The 17057-nt window shown below is 35.4% G+C and overlaps 1 protein-coding gene across 2 annotated transcripts; it reads left to right on the top strand.

Moving 5' to 3' along the window:
* The first annotated feature begins 1224 nt into the window (after positions 1-1224).
* Positions 1225-17057, top strand: LOC311091711 (uncharacterized protein). 2 transcript variants are annotated; one of them, XM_084127742.1, is made up of 8 exons: positions 1225-1445; positions 11798-11881; positions 12467-12624; positions 12737-12817; positions 14460-14580; positions 15029-15081; positions 15485-15634; positions 15736-17057. In XM_084127742.1, exons 1-8 carry the CDS (start codon positions 1370-1372, stop codon positions 15910-15912), a joined length of 900 nt encoding a protein of 299 aa, XP_083983868.1. In that variant the 5' UTR covers positions 1225-1369; the 3' UTR covers positions 15913-17057. The 2 variants fall into 2 exon arrangements, with proteins under 2 accessions (XP_083983868.1, XP_083983869.1); XM_084127743.1 differs by having other exon boundaries at positions 1253-1445; positions 12518-12624.

Raw genomic sequence — 17057 nt, 5'->3', positions numbered from 1 at the left:
GTAACTGCATGACGTTCCACCTGAATATAGTAAATATCGGTAACACTTTACTTTACAGTATCCTTGTTACATATGTTACATGTACTTACCATAGTAATAAAAGTAAATGATGCATAATTACATGCAACTAACCCTCAACCAAACCCTAACCCTATAGTAAGTACATGTAGTTAATTAATATTACTCAGTACTTAAATATATAATTACACTGTAACAATGTCACCTTAAAATAAAGTGTATCTCAAATATCTCACATTGCAGCATTTCAAAATGTATCGAAATTTGGTTTGACCTCGGGTTGATGGTTAATTTCTTGAAAAATAACTTCTTTTTTAAAAAATGTAAGATTCCAGGGTTTGTTTTGTCCCTTTGTGCCATATACAATACGTTGTTCCATGTTAAATAAATATATTTCTAGGTGATCATGTTTCTATTTGTGCAAATTTAGGTTGTTTTCAGTGCTGCAGTCTGATAAATAAAAGGTCCTTTTAAAAAAAAAAAAATAATAATGTAAACAGCAGGGGGCAGCACTATGTCCTAGTTTTATTGTAGCCAATGAAAACAGCCCATAAAACAATGACAACAAATGCTTGCTTAAAATGTAGCTACAGATACTTGCATAGACAATAAAATCCTAAAACACAGATATGAACTTCCTAAACTCGCTAATTGTTAGTTAAGTCCCTTTAGTCTTTGCTATTACTTGAGTAACTTTGTTGAGTCTGGAAAGTAGGCTATGCATTAACATAAAACTAGAAATCGCAAAACACATTTGATTCTGTGGACCTACTGTTGGAATTACTGCCTAAAAACACCATTATTATTTGAAATGATGCCATTTCTCATCCACTTTCAGATGTAGGTTTAGGGATTATAAAAGAACAAATGTTTACTGTCTGTGCTTTACAGATTTACATACATTTAAAATGCTCAAACACATATAACATAACAAAATATCTACACAAAACTATTGAAAACAATGTTTTTTTTCCCCCCTAGTGTTATAGAATAACTAAAGAGATAATACATGCTTTTTACAATGTGAGTTCTCAGAATGGCATCATCACAGCAAATTGATGTATAAATGTGCATTGATGTGGTCTCTATTTTGTCTCAATCTACATTTCAAAAGACTTAGAAACATACAATTTGATCTACTCTGAATAAAGACACTATACTCCATAATTACAACACAGCTCATGGGATTGAAGAAAAGAACAGAATAGAGTGAAAGAGAGAGGGGGGAAGGGCCACACTTGAATCTATAAGAGCACAGGCATTGGCTTTATCCCTGGTGTGACACTCTCAGTGAAACAAACCTAAACCTCACACACAGTCACACCAAACGCTGCAGGACCGCTCGCTCAGGATGGCGACACAGAGAAAATGCCATAAATCCTCAGATGTGGCTTTCTTAGTCTGTATTTTTGCTGTATTTTTTCAAGGTGAGTACAATTTACTTTTGTTCTACTGCAGATGTTTGGATCTAACTTTGCACCACTCAAGATGTTGTGCAGCTTTAAGGGAGGAGTGTGCGATATATTATCATTTTGTTATTAAAAAGATTTGATCTACTCTTAGAACTAACTATTAGAAAGTAACTATAGTGTAAACGTTTGTGTGCCATCATGCATGCATTTCTTTTTTTCTTCCTGCGAATCTACCACACCCCTTTGCATCACAGCAATACGCTTTAAATAAAGTTGTTGAGTTTCCTCTCAAGTTAATGGCTTGATATCAATTGAATCGCTCTCTTCCACTTCCAGTGTATCTGTGCATATATTATATCACCAGGTGGCCATGTGTGCGTCTGTATGGGAAATAAAAAGTCCATCTGTTGTTATTCCATTAGGCATAAAGAGGATTTTGTTCATTTGGTGGACTATGAAGCATCCAGGTGTTTCGAAGACCCTGGGCAACAAAAGTTGCGGGCCATATGATGTAATACACATTTCATATTCACTCAAGAGACAGAAATAAACACTGATGTTTACATTACCAAACCTGCACAGCAGATGCAGTGGTGCAAAGTTATTTTCTGAATCTATATTTATTCATTATTAATACATCTTGTTTGATATCTAAACTTATTTGAAAAGCACATTTGCTTTCAGATAATATATCTTTTAGGTTAGAATTAAGATTATTTCTTTTAATTCACTTTAAATTCATTGTATTTCTAGTTTTGAGCCAATATCTAACTAAAATGTACTTGATATTTATATCTTAAAATATGAAGAAAGAAAGAAAAAATAAGTATTTTTTTTTTTATTAATTCAAGATATTATCATTGTACTTCTCAATTTAATGTATCTTGTTTTAGGAATATAGTTTTTATTACTGGAAAACAAGACTAAATACCAATAAAGAAAATGTTTTGAGCACTGTGTTGGCAATACATCCTGCTAAATTACAGATATTACCCAATAGTTGTTGATGAAATATTCTATAAATATTGAGTATATATATATATATATATATATATATATATATATATATATATATATATATATATATATATATATATAAATTCAAGTAAACCATTTTAGGTAAAGAAAATTAGTAAAATAATTATACTAATTATTATAAGTCGATGCATAAAATGATATTAAAAATGTATTTAAAAAATACTCTTAACCATGTATTAATATGAAGAAACATGCATTTTTAAATTTCAAATCAATTTAACATCAAAATAATACAGTGAGCAAGTTTCTGTTTGTTTCAGTCCTCGTATCATTCTAGTCATTCAGTATCGTGTTAATTTTCCATTTGCATGCATTCCCTTACTCACGACAACCAAGAACAGATTTTATTCTCATTGGCATAGGTCCCATAACTCAGTTATTGTAGCTTAAAGGGGGAGAGAGCTCTGCTGATAATGATGCTTTGGCAGAGAGAGAAGGGGTTGGGCTGCTCAAGAAGTGTCTGATTAGAAACATAAGAGTCTCTTTCCTGTTTGGGTGGAGACAGTGTGGGCCCCACACTCCTTTACTGAGAGAGGAAGAGAGAGACTGAGGGGTCAGAGGTCAGAGGGGCATGCTGTGAGAGAGAGAGAGAGAGAGAGAGAGAGAGAGAGAGAGAGAGAGAGAGTAACACTGCTCCTTCCCTTTAAATGGATTGTTTGAGTCTCAAATTCCAGCATCCCTAAGGGAACACTCTGTGTTGCAGCAGACGACCAGGCATCTTTTAGTCGAGCAGTGCAGAACTGAACAAAATGTCTTATATTGTTATATTGCATCAGAGAGAGAGAGAGATGATGAATTACAGTATGAATTACAATAAGGTTCCATTTTTAAAAATAAAAACATTAGTTAACGCATTAGCTATTATGAATTAACAATGAACAATAGTTTTACAGAATTTATGGTAACACTTTACAATAAGGTTCATTTGTTAACATTAGTTAATGTATTATCTAACTAACCATGATTAATCCATTTGTTACTGTATTTATTAATCTTTGTTAACGTTAGTTAATAAAAATACAGCTGTTCATTGTTAGTTCATGTTAGTTCACAGTGCATTAACTAATGTCAACAAGATTTTAATAACAAAGATTAATAAATGCTGTATATGTGCAGTTCATTATTAGTTCATGTTAACTAATGTAGTTAACTAATGTTAAGTAACGAACCTTATTGTAAAGTGTTACCGAATTTATTTTACATACACATGCACGTTCAAAAGTTGGTCAGTAAGATTTTTAACTTTAATTTTTTTTTTTTTTACTTTTGTTCATTTAAAAAGTGATTGTAAATACATTTAGGGGCCGTTTACATGACACTGTTTAGGGCGTACTGTTTCTTTACAAAGTGAGATCGCCAACTACTGGCCTGGCAGCATAATACAACGTTTTTAGTCGTTTTCGCAGATCCGTGTGAACAGGATCATTTTAAGTACATCTTTGTCAGTTAAACAAAGTGAAAAACAAGCTTTTAATGTTGTTTATATATCTATGTGGTGTTTTTAATATGCTTTCAGACAAATAATGTTAAAATTCATCAGTCAAAGTATTTTCTCCTTAAAACTGCAGTCACAAAATGACAGTTTTTACTGTATTTTTAATATAAAAATCTTGCCAACTCCAAATGTTTAAATGGTGTATATGTATACGTTTAACATTTCAAGTTGTCTAACAGATAAAGTATCATTATTTTTTTTTATTTTATTTTTTTTTACAATTTAGAAATGAACATTAATCTAGATGAATAAATAATGTTTTAGTTCATGATACCTGAAAGATTTTTAAACTAGATTCAAACATTTACTGAATAAAATGTGATGTTTGCCTGTGTAAACTTGGCTAATGCTAGGTGTTGTTGATTGTAGGGTGTTCTGGACAGTTGCTAGGGTGTTCTAAGTGGTTGCTAGGGCATTCTGGATGATTGTTTATTCTCCTAAGTCGAAAGAGCCAATCCACAAGCCTCTGACATTCTGGTCCTCCTTCAATGCAAGTCTATGGAATTTCTGTTTTCCCACCAGGAAAAAAAATATATTGTTAGTCACTTAAAAAAGTTAATTTATGAATGATATTTGAGGACAATTTCTTTGCCTTCGATAGGCACAAGTGACAGATGTACTTGAGATGGGGATTGGAGGCATATGCTCATACATCTGCTGTAGTGAAGCTGATCTCTCATAGCAGCTGACAAACTGTCAGTGTTATCAAGTGTGAAGCAGGGCATGATGTATCGAGCGTGCTGTCGACTCACAGAGAAGCTGCGACATGGGACATCGCCAAGTAGCGTGAGCAGCCTTGAGGATCACAGTCCAGATGTATAACAAATACATAGCGCTTTATTGACACCCCCACCCCTTCTGCCTTTCTTTCCTCGCATGATAGCTTCCTTTATAATTCCTTCTTGCATACGGCTTAAAAGGAATCCATCCGATCCTGTTATTCAAGCATTCCTGGGGTTGGAATGTCGAAACATTCCCTGACTGGGAATTCCCAGAGGCTTTGAGGGAATGGAAGAGACAGTAAACGAATGAGGGATGTAACTTCCTGTTATGTGATGAGAAAAGTAGAGGGAATGGGGTGAAGATGAGTTGAGGAATAAGGGGGATGGGGGTGAATAGATATAACATCTGTGTGGAAGGGGGTTGTAGGAATGTTCCCTGTGGTTGAACACACCATAAGGGGTTCACTTGTAACGCTGAAGGGACTAGTGCATGTGTACTAGTGCAATTGGTCTATATGGCTGCGTCCTCCAGAGGTCATATTTGTTGGACACATGGCTGTCACATTTCAGTTAAGTAACCATCACATTCCAAAGTCATAAGGAAATTACAACAATTCGGTCCACACCCCTTTAACGGTCCATTTTATAATTGTTACTTTTCTGAAATAAAACATCCCTGATGACGTATGTTTGGGGCCGACAAATGCGACCTCCGGAGGACACAGCCTTCGAAATGAGACACAACATGTTTGTTTATGTTCGTCTGGACAACGTTTCACCTTCATCAGTCCTTTCTAAAAGAACAGTACTTTCTGTCCAAGAGCAGTTGTACAGAAAGAAAAAGGGAAGTGCAATTAGTATTATGCAAAATGTCACTGAAATTTTCAACAACAAAAAAATACAAAATCGTTAAAGGAGCTGTATGTAAGAAATGTATTTCAATTAATCATAAAATGGCCCTGATATGTCACTAGACATTAAGAAATCATGTTAATTTCAAATACTTATATCACTGACAACAGTAGTCTGGCCAGGATATTGTCATTTAAAAAGTGAAGATGCAGCCCTCAACTGATGTTGATGTTGTCATGTTGTGTTTTGGCCTGATGCTCCACCCTCCACCTATCTACCAATCACGAAGTCAGTTGTGTTTCGGCATCCGGGTTGCCAGCTCAGCTCTAGTTACCACAGCTGCAGCTACAAACGTTCCTGCTGGATCCTGCAGCCTATCTGGCAACCTCGAGTCAGGGGGGAGGGGGAGGGGATACACCGCTCTACAGTAATTTGAAAGTGATTGCAGTACCAGTTTTGGCCACAATCTTACATACGGCTCCTTTAAAATAAATAACTAAAATACATACATACATTTTTCTTAAAGGGACAGTTTATCCAAAAATAACAATTCTGTCAACTCTTTCATTCTTCTATGGAAGCTTGTTTCCAATTGATAATTGCAACCTTTTTATCTCTATTTTTCCTCGCAATTGCGAGTTTATATCCCGCAATTCTGACTTCTTTTCTCAGAATTGTGAGATATACAGTAACTCGCAATTGACTGACTTTTTTTCCTCAGAATTGAGAGTTTCTATCTCACAATTCAGCCTTTATAACTTGCGATTGCGACTTTTTAACATGCAGCTTTGAGAAAAAGTCAGAACTGTGTGATAAAAAGTCACAATTACCTTTTTAAAAGATTTCTTCAGTGGCGGAAACAAGCTTCCATATTCCTCTGTGGAACACTAAAAGTTTTATATATACAGTATATTTTGGGGTCCAAATAACACTGACTGGACCCCACTGACTTTCAATGTATGGCCAAAATGTCTTCTTTGAGTTGCATTTGTGCATTTGTTTAACTTTTTTAAATGCATTTCCCATCTATACTTCTCTCTATTTTAGCCAGATATGCATTCCCTGCTGAATGAATTGCAGGGACCCTGCTGTTAATTCTCTCTCACTCACTATGGTGCGTTTTGAGATGTGTTAGATTTGTACCACTAATTCACCATAACAAAATTTAGTAAAACCGAGTAAAAACTGGGTCACTAATGTACCTTCTGCCAAACTAAAGCCATGCTTTCATATGATTGTTTAAGTAATGCGCTTTATTGTGCCTCAAGCCAATGCTTTAATTTACTATCAGCTACTAAACTATGTAGAGCTTAAACTATGAAAGTCTCAATGTGTTTGTGCTGAAACTTTTCATGCTTTCAAAGTAGTTTATACATGATTCAATCATTCAAGATATTCTCTAAACAACCATTACCAGACAAAAGTCATATGGCAGATAGACAGTAGTGTTGAAAACAAGACCAAAGAGTGACAGTATAGATCTCCTATGAGTGTACACAGGAAAACACTATCTTGCATTTAAGTCCAAAAGTCACTGGTGCAAAGTGTAGCCTACTACATATCAAGTTGCTGTCACCTTCAGATATGCTTTCTATAGCACAAGACAACAGCTGTGACGGGCAAGTGTGTCACAGAGAAAACCAGTGTTAGCATGCAAATCTCAATTTTATCCTCTAGGTTGTCCAATGGTTCAAGAACCCTCTTTTATTAAGAAAATGTCACTGTATGCTAGTGTACAGTTGGCTATACAGAGACAAAAGTTACTGATGTTACATTATAAGTTCTTTAGATCAACAATTTGGTTTCTGGTCTCAATAAAGCACCAGTAAATAGATGGTTTAGAAGGTTCTCTAAAATGATCTTATAAATGGTGTCCATTGACACAAGACCGTAAAACCCTATTTTACATTTAAAGAAATTAATACTTTTATTCAGCAAGGATGCATTTTGATCAAACGTGACAGTACATTCTATTTCAAATAAATACTGTTCTTTTGAACTTTCTATTCATCAAGAATCCTTAAAAAGAAGTTTCACATTTTTCACAAAAGAAATATTACAGAGCACAACTGATTTCAACATTGATAATAATAATAAATGTTTCTTGAGCAGCAAATCTGCATATTAGAATGATTTCTGAAGGACCATGTGACACTGAAGACTGGAGTAATGATGCTGAAAATTCAGCTTTGCATTACAAGAATAAATAACATTTTGAAATATATTTTTTTTTTAAACAGTTATTTTAAATTGTAACAATATTTCCCAATATTACTGTTTTTATTGTATTTCATATGATCAAATGAACAGGTGAGCATAAGAAATTAACAAATTTTACTGACCCCAAACTTTTGAAGAGTAGTGAATGTTAAACATTATGACTATATAATGTGGCCAATTCACTAAACAAATTTTTTTTCATGAACAAAAACCGATTGTACTGTAGCAGAACTACTGAAAGTTATTAAGATCATTAAAACCAATCTGTCTGTCATATTACAGGAAGGGAGGAAGGAAGTGAAGCAGAGTAAGTGATTCCAGCCAAGGGTCAATTAAGGGTTACCTCTATGTTTTCTTTGCATACCTAATATAATATTTTAGTTCAGCAAGTCTACTACTGTGAAAAGCAAACTAAACACTAACAAACAAGAACATAAGCATCATTACATCTGTGTTGGTTAAGGCGTTTACACAGTTGCTCTGTTTGCAAGTGCCTCTAAATTAAATTAAACGATCAAAACAATACGCCTCTGAATACCAGACACACAAAAACACACATGCCTGATACCACACACACATTTGTCTCCATTTAACCTATTCATGAGGGAAATAAAGAAAGCCGTATCAGGCTGGTAGGAGCCCGGGGGGAGCGAGTGAATGAGTGAATACCGATGGTGTGAGGTCATGTTAGCAACAAAGGCTCAGAGAAGCAGGAGGAGGAGAAAACAAGATCTGAATTTGGATTCGGATGATTCAGCTCATGTAATGAAAATAAACCCCTTGGTGGAAATTAATCTGTAATGAAAATGTCAGAACCCACAGGAACATTTACAACTCAGGTTGTCCTTTCATAGCTGAAGGTTGTGGTTGGTTGTCAGATTTGGGGGGAAATGTATGTTTTTGACCAACGTTCTCTACTTCTGATGTCATTTCTAGCTAGAAATGACTATTGTAGTAATTAAAGATTTGTTTAGTTCTCACCAAAGCTCGCTCTATTTTGCTGTAGATCACACTGCCTCAGAAGTCTGTCTGAAATCAGTTTTGTGAGGTACCTTCACGCGCAAACGCGCTGCCTAAGTTTTCGGACACAGCCGAGCTGGAGCAGCACTGCAGGACAGTGGCCAAGTCTCCATTGATCTCTATTTAATCTCATTGCTGGCAAGGAGACACATTTGAGAAATTAAAGATATCACAATTGTGCTTGGGAATATGCAAAAAGCTATGGAAGCTTGTTTGGAATAAAACCATTTAAAAGATAATTGCAACTTTTTATCTTTTATATTTCTTCTCGTTATTGTGAGTTTATGTCTCACAATTCTGACTTATTTTCTCAGAATTGCAAGATATAAACTCGCAATTGTAAATAAAGTCCAACTCTGTGGGGGGAAAAAGACTGACCTTTTTTCTCAGAATTGCAAGTTCAGTTTATATAACGCAGTTGAGAAAAACAGTCAGAATTGATTAGCTGGTTCAGGTGTGTTTGATTGGTGTTGGAGCTGAACTCTGCAGGACAGTGGCCCTCCAGTAGCAGGATTGGACACCCCTGCTGTAGGCTATATCTAAATCAAATCCTAGTTAGTTTTCCTAGTCCAGTTTCACACTGTACATTTCCTGGTTAAAAAAAAACCTAACATATAACAAAATTGGAAAGTGTTTACAAAGAGGTGGAATGTATTATTCTTGGGGATCTACTTAATCCTGCTTATAAATCAAACTTACAAAACACTGAGGGTCAAATTCACTAAACAGTGCCTCCACAAAGTAACACTCAAAACCAGTTTAAAAGATGGGGAATTGCATTGCGCAAATTGCATTCAGTGATCATTTTTGGCCGCGCCTTCGCCATTACCTAAATTGCATAACTCTTTTAGTCAAAACAAACCAGACAGAAGGCAAATAAACTCAATTTATGCTTGGTGAATTTCCCCTTGAAACATTAGCATGGAAAAATCTAGAGGCTAGCATCAGGAAGATCAAAGAGAGAAAACAATACTCAAATAGTGCTATAACAGAGGCCAGTTCTTTACACTACCATTTTCACTTCTCATAGCTATTATTATTTAAAGACAAACATGGGAAATCTTGTTTATTGACTAGCAAAACTTTGAAAAAGGCCAACATTTAGTGGGTAACCAATCAAAAGATTGATTCGAAATAATTCACCCATTTTGAACTTGCTCAAAAGAATTATGTAAATAATGCTAAACATTCAGTTTCATTATAATGGATGGAACGGATGTCTTAAAGCGCACTAAATCATCCTGACACCGATCTGAATTTCTCACTTTAGGTTTCACGAGTATCGCGCTGAGCATTGAGCACATGACCAAAGACAAAAACAAAAAGATCTCTCTTTTAAAATAGAATCACTCTTTTATTCAAAACATCTCTAGCAGAAATTGTGTGCAAATTAGAAATGGCTCCAGAAGGATCTCTGAGACATAAGAGTCTCTTTTATTTCCTCTATCCATCTCCCTACCTCCTTTTCTTTCACTATTCTTTTCTTTTTAACCTCTGACTGGCTCTCGCTGCGGAGTGCAGAGGGGAGTGTGTTGAGTCAGGGTCGGGGTCAGAGGTCAGGACCTCTTGTTGCACGGGGGAGGGGAAAGGTTAAGGTTTTATTAGCTCAGTCTGTGCCGATGTATTCACACTCAATCAGGCTAATAATTACATACAGCACGTTCAGCTCAGAAATTCATACCAGCGCAACCCTTTCGAGCCAAAAAAATTATGTCAGTATTCATTCCTCTAAAAAACGTTTTGCAATTTAATTGACTTGAAACCAGAGTTAAGCATGTTAAGAAAATGCCAAGCATACTGTAGATCTTCAAAGATTCGCTTTTGTAAAGTGCCACTCAATTTAATTAGTTTGTATGTGGTCAACTGAACACAGTCAGTTTCGTTTTCATTCAGCTTTCTAGTCAACCAGGACCAGCAGAACCAACTTCAGCGCTAGCAACAGTTCAAAAGAAGCATAAGAGGACAGAATAAGTGTGAAACAAGCCTGATTCAAACTCACATCACCCACATGAGCACCGTGGCTCAATGTGTCGGCTCTAACACAAGTGAGTTTTTTTTTTCTCATGCACTACGGTGCTTGTGGGCGATAAAGACAGAAAATAACTAAATTAAACAGGGAAAAAAACGTACGCCCCCTGAAATGCTAATTGGGTTTGAGTCTGTGGAAGTCTGCCAAGGCCACAATACTGTGACAAGAGATTTGAAATAACACATCAACATTCAGCTCAGTTTAAACCAATTCATTTTAATCTAATTATCTATTATACATTTGAGAATAAAATGTGAGTGGTGCTTACCCATGCAAAAGTCACAAAAGTGATGCTAGGCTATTAGGCTAGTACTGTACTACCGGTTTGGGGTCAGATTTATTCATGTTTTTGAAAGAAGTCTCTTATGCCCACCAAGACTGCATTTATTATTTATTAAAATACAAAAAAAACGTAATATTGTGAATTATTATTGCAATTTAAAATAACTGTTTTCTATTTTAATATCTTTTAAAATGTAATTTATTCCTGTGATGGCAAGGCTGAATTACTCCAGTTTTCACATGATCCTTCAGAAATCATTATAATATGCTGAGATGCTGATCAAGAAACATTTATTATTATTATCAGTGTTGAAAACAGTTGTGTAGATTAATATTTTTGTGTACACTTAACCCATTTTGTTCAGGATTGTTTGATGAACATATAGAAAGTTCAAAACAATACCATTTATTTAAAATAGTTTTTTTTTTTTTTTTTTTGTCTTACTGTTACTTTTAATTAATTGAATGTGTCCTTGCTGAATAAAAGTATTAATTTCTTTTTAAAAAAAGGATAAACCTTTGAATGCTGGTGTAATATGATATTCAGAGGTCTAAGATCCCTCATTTAATGTACTGTATAAGTCTATGGTTGTTGTTGTTTTTTTTGCTCGTTCCATCATCCGCCAAGTAAGAAACATTATTATATCATGACACTTTGGATGCAGTTCATGGATGCAGACGCTCTGACAACATTTACCTTATATTTCAGCTGTGATTTGTGAAGACGTTTCGGACAGAATCATCCGTGGAGATGGTGATCCAGTCCCTCCAACCGAAAAGGTGCACGGTAAAGGTAAATAATAATAATATTAATAATAATAATTACATATTAAATTCAACAAATAAACAAATGAATGAATAAATGAATGCATTAATAAAGGTGCACTTTCTTCATATTACCCTTATGTGCATTCTTTGTAATTAAAGATATGAATCTTTATATTTTGCTCCTTTTCTTTTCCCTTCTTTTTTTTTTTTGGGAGCTGATTAACTTATATATCATTAGCCAGCAAACAAGAAACTAACTAGGTATTTATGACCAAAACTGTTGATGACATTGCTTTAAATTAAATTACCATCCAAGTTTGGATTAGATGCAATGTAAATACATGCTAATGATATACTCTCATTAACTTGCACACCTCGCTCCATTAACTTTTAATTTCTAATCCATTCGTACAAATGTGTGTGATCTAATCTTTGTAGACTGACTGGTATAACATATGTTATACCAGCTGAAAGTCTAAAAAGTAGAATGTACCCTACCTCCCTAAACTATGACCATGTTCTCACCATTTAAAGTTAAACTGTGTGAGAAAAACTGCTTTTTTATGACAATGATTACAACAATAGGGCAAGTAATCCATTTCCCTCACAGGAGATTCTCAGATCCAGATTGTCATTTTCCCCTCCATATCACCTGATGCAGGGACATCAGAGACACCAGGAGCAGACAGTGAGACCACTCAAACTCACACACAGACCCCAGATCAGACCCACTCAAACCCACCTGAAAAAAACAGTGTTACTTCAAAGGTGGGGATACCAGATATTGTACCTCATTATTTATGTCAAAACATTTAAAATATATATATATTTTCCAAAGGCTGACGACTTCTGGTCTTATATTTTTTGTTTATTTTTGTAGGGCAATGTGGTCTGTGTGGATAAAATACCAGAGCGCTACAAACATGGTGTGCTGCTGAAACTAAAGGCCTCCTCCACGTGTGTAAGTTCTGGTCTGCGTTTATCCTGTGATAACTAGGTAGAATCTGGGGAAATAATATGATATAGTGGGAGAGCTGATTGTATATCAGTGGCTAGTTTAAAAAGGTTGCAAATTAAGTATAGAGTTTGAGAACTCTTTAGTTAAATACAGTGCTGTGTGTTGATTTATACATATAGAGACTAAAACAGTTGAACAGTGTAGACTAGTTATTAAAGGGATAGTTCACCCAAAAATGAAAATTCTGTCATTAATTACTCATCCTCATGTCATTCCAAACCCGTAAGACTTTCATTCATCTTAGGAATGCAAATGAAGATCTTTTTGATGAAATCTGAGAGTTTTCTGTTCCTCCATTGACAGCTACGCAACTACCACTTTGACGCTTCAAAAAGTTCATAAAGAGATCATAAAACGAATCCATATGAATTGAGCGGTTTAGTCCAAATTTTCTGAAGAGACTCGATAGCTTTATATGATGAAGAGATTGAATGTAGGCTTTTATTCCTATAAAAGTTTTCATCCAATTAGCAAATAGTTGCGGGTAGCCTATTTGCACCCGCATTGCCGAGGTAGAATATTTACCAGAGGCATTACGGTAAAGAGAATTATGTAGTGTAATGTGACCCGGCCGTGTTTTTGTGAGAATGACCCTTTAGCATAAACAGCAATCACTCAGACATACCCACATGCCTTTAAAATGCTAGGAAACCCACAACAAAGAGTGATCTGCATAATCTAGAATAAAAACACATCATTGCTGAGCCTTTAGCTTGCCACACATTATAGACAGACTGCCAGATGCGACTTCTTTTTGCCAACTATGACATTATATAAGATGTTGAAGCCTTTTTAAAGGTCAGCCTTTAGAGACCCTAATAAGTGTGTTATGCCATGTGCTCAAGTCTCATTGGGTGGACCATCATAGAGGCCTTGCGGCCTGCACATCAATGGCATTCCATTACACGCTATGGGCGGCGGCAGCTCGGAATTCACGCCAGAAACTCTGCCAAGATACATAGAAGGGCCTCTAGGTTAAGTTTCAGAGCAAGTAGAGTACCAAACTCCCAATAGAATGAAGTATATACAGTAAAATAGAAGAAAATACATCATGAGAGTAAATGACATGGATTCATATTTTGTATGTGACTAAAACAGACGTATTCATGACGTAATTGACACTTTTTTAAGGAAAGTTAGATATAGATCGTAGTCAAAAAGCCTCTGTCCCCAGCAAATATGGCTTATTTATTGTTAATTTTTGAAAGTTTGCTCGGTTTATTAGCAATATATTTATCTTTTTCAGTATTTTGATATATATTTTGGTGTTCAAAATGCCATATTCTTATAAAGCTCCTATGGGAACTCTTCTATTCACCAATGTTCCCTTGGAGAGCTGTGATTCAGCGGAAGGGGAGGCTGTTGCTATGAGAGAAAACCTGAACATACAGGTTTCATATTACACCACATTCCAGGAAAGAAAGAAATATGAAAGATGGAGAGAGAGAGAGAGAGAGAGAGAGAGAGAGAGAGAGAGAAGGGAGAGAAAGGCTTGTTGCATCACTCTGTAAATATACATGACTTTTTAACACAGACACTTATTTATTACAAACACTTTTTAAAACAGAACCCTTTCATCCAATAGGAAGAGACTAAAGCCAGGATACAGAGTGTTCTAGAACATCTCTGTGGTGAAGATTGCAAACTTGAAATCTATCAGAAAGACAACACAGATGAGGTCATGGTTTATGGAGACAGCATTGATGGTTTGTATTGTCTTCTTGTCATTTATTTGCTTGTTTTATATAATTACAAAATATTCCACAAACACACTATCAATCCTATGGAATCACCAAATATCAGTGAATTAATATTAATCCAAATTCAGTTTAATTGACCTTCATTAGTGTGAACTGAAATGTCCCCACCCCATAAAATAACAAAAGTGTTAAGTGTATATAAATCTATCTATCGATCTATCTATCTGGCTTTTTAAAGCCAAAGTTTATCTTTTATTACAAGTTTAAAATGACAGTAGAATTTCTTTGAATTAATTCTTACAGCTACAAAACTTCTGCTTACTGTTTGCTTCCTCAATTCAAATTCAGGAATTGAACTGGAATTATAAATTCTTATTTAAATTCTGAATAGTGCACAACTGTTCTCTATCTGAACAATCAGACTAAACTCTCGTCATTTTTTTGTTTCATGAAGCTGATCCTGAAGAAATGGCTGGAAAGTTCAACAATGACAACATTACCGATAAGGTCAGCGACACTGAAAACTTTGTCATGTAATGAAATATACAAGATGAAAATGAGAGAACGCACATACACATCCAAAAGAAATATGAAAAAAGATAGAGTATACATGTAGCCTGGTACATTTGCTATTGGGATTTTGCATAGCAGTGGTTTAATAAAGCGTTACTCCCAGATTCCAGGACCCTGTTAGGCCTCTGAAACAGAAACACTGCATGTTGCCATGTGGTTTAGTTTAGGGTTAAGTTTGGGTGAGATAAGGCTGTAACTCATTATGAGGTAAACAGCTGTGCTGACAAATCAGATAAACACACTCTATAATACACATAAACTTAATTCACACAATATTGGAACGCAATGCTATAAAAACTATACAACACAATGTGTTGGTAACGGTTTGTGTCAACAGGTGGAAGTCGATGAGGCGGTGTCTCGCGTGCGTCAGCGCTCGAAAATTGTCCTGATCTCTCTTCTGGTTGCGGGTTTGCTTCTTGCTGCTTTGCTAATAGCTGGATACATTCTAAAGACTCATCGAGAACAATCCAAAGGGCTACGACTGGTGAGTGTGACCGTCTAATCACATACCAAATGAATCAAAATTAGGCTTGGGGTAGCGCCAATGCTCAGTGTATGTATAACTAACGTCTCGTCTCCATCAAGGCTGAGGACTCCTTCCAGGTGGATCAAGATAACCAAGGCAACACACTTCTGTCTGTGGCTCCTCTGCCTCAACAGGAGCCTTTGGACAAGCCCATCATTAACGGAGAGTCTCCAGACTCACCCCCCACCAATGGACACTCCGCCACCCAGACACAGGTGGCCGACACTCCGATGTAAGAGGCTCGGAGTAAACATCAATCCAATGACCAACAAGAGTGAACAGACTTCATGGGTTATCATACACAACAACATTAGGAGTGATGAAAACTACAACTGAGATGATGCCGAGAGAAACAATGCTGAAAGTATGAAAAAAAAAGAAAAGAAAAAACGTAACATGAGAAGAGCCTTTTGTGTCTGCTCCAGTTGAGCCTGAAAATGTCAGCAGCATATGAATAACCCTTCAGAAACCACATCTTTTATATACAAACATTTACACTTTCAAATGTTTAAAACTCCAAAACCCCAACAAATGCCAAAGCTACTCTAAAAGGAATTCATAAACGGTACAATGCTACACAGGATTTGTATTATACGTTTAGATGAGCCAAAATCTCAAGTATGCATTTTCAGTATGAAAAACATTCTCAAGTCTACAAGCGCTGCTCTACATACAGTAGTAATGGTTAACAATCAAGTATGTTTGTTTACATTATGCATTAGGTTTTATGAAATAACTTGGTTAAACTTGGTTACACTTTATTTTAAGGTGTCAGTGTTACCGTGTAATTATACATTAAGTACTGAGTAATATTAATTAACGTACTTACTGTAGGGTAAGGAATAGTAACGTACTGTGTAGCAAAGACACTGTAAAATAAAGTGTTACTAAAAACTTTTACAGAATTTATGAATCTAGGTTGATGCTAATTTCTACATATACTATATTATAAATATTTTAACATATCAAGTTGTATAAATGAACATTGAAGTATTATGAATAAAGAAGAATTAACAATGAACAATAGTATATTTATGAATTACCATCAACTTAAATGCTTTAAAATGTAAAAGTTGTTCATGATACTAAATTCATGAATGTTAATGAATTGAGCCTCATTCTGAAGTGCTATTTCAGAACAGTTTACTGTTGTCTGCATTCAACGTTTTTAAAAATTAGTATACGCTCAATGGGCTTTTGCCTTCTAGCATGCAGTTATCAACCCTGGCCTTTCTTTGACATAAATGCAGTCAATGGCCTATGTTAGGGTTTTCCTCTTGCTACTTTTATTTGATTTATTTCAGTAATGTTTGGGATTTTTATGCATTTCAGACATTTATGTATTTGGCAGATGCTTTTATTCAAAGCAGCTCGTACATTC

The sequence above is a fragment of the Abramis brama genome, assembly GCF_963993115.1.
Source record: "Abramis brama genome assembly, chromosome: 11".
Taxonomy (NCBI): Eukaryota; Metazoa; Chordata; class Actinopteri; order Cypriniformes; family Leuciscidae; genus Abramis; species Abramis brama.
Note: the sequence above shows the minus strand (reverse complement) of the source record. Positions and strands in the feature narration are given on the sequence as shown.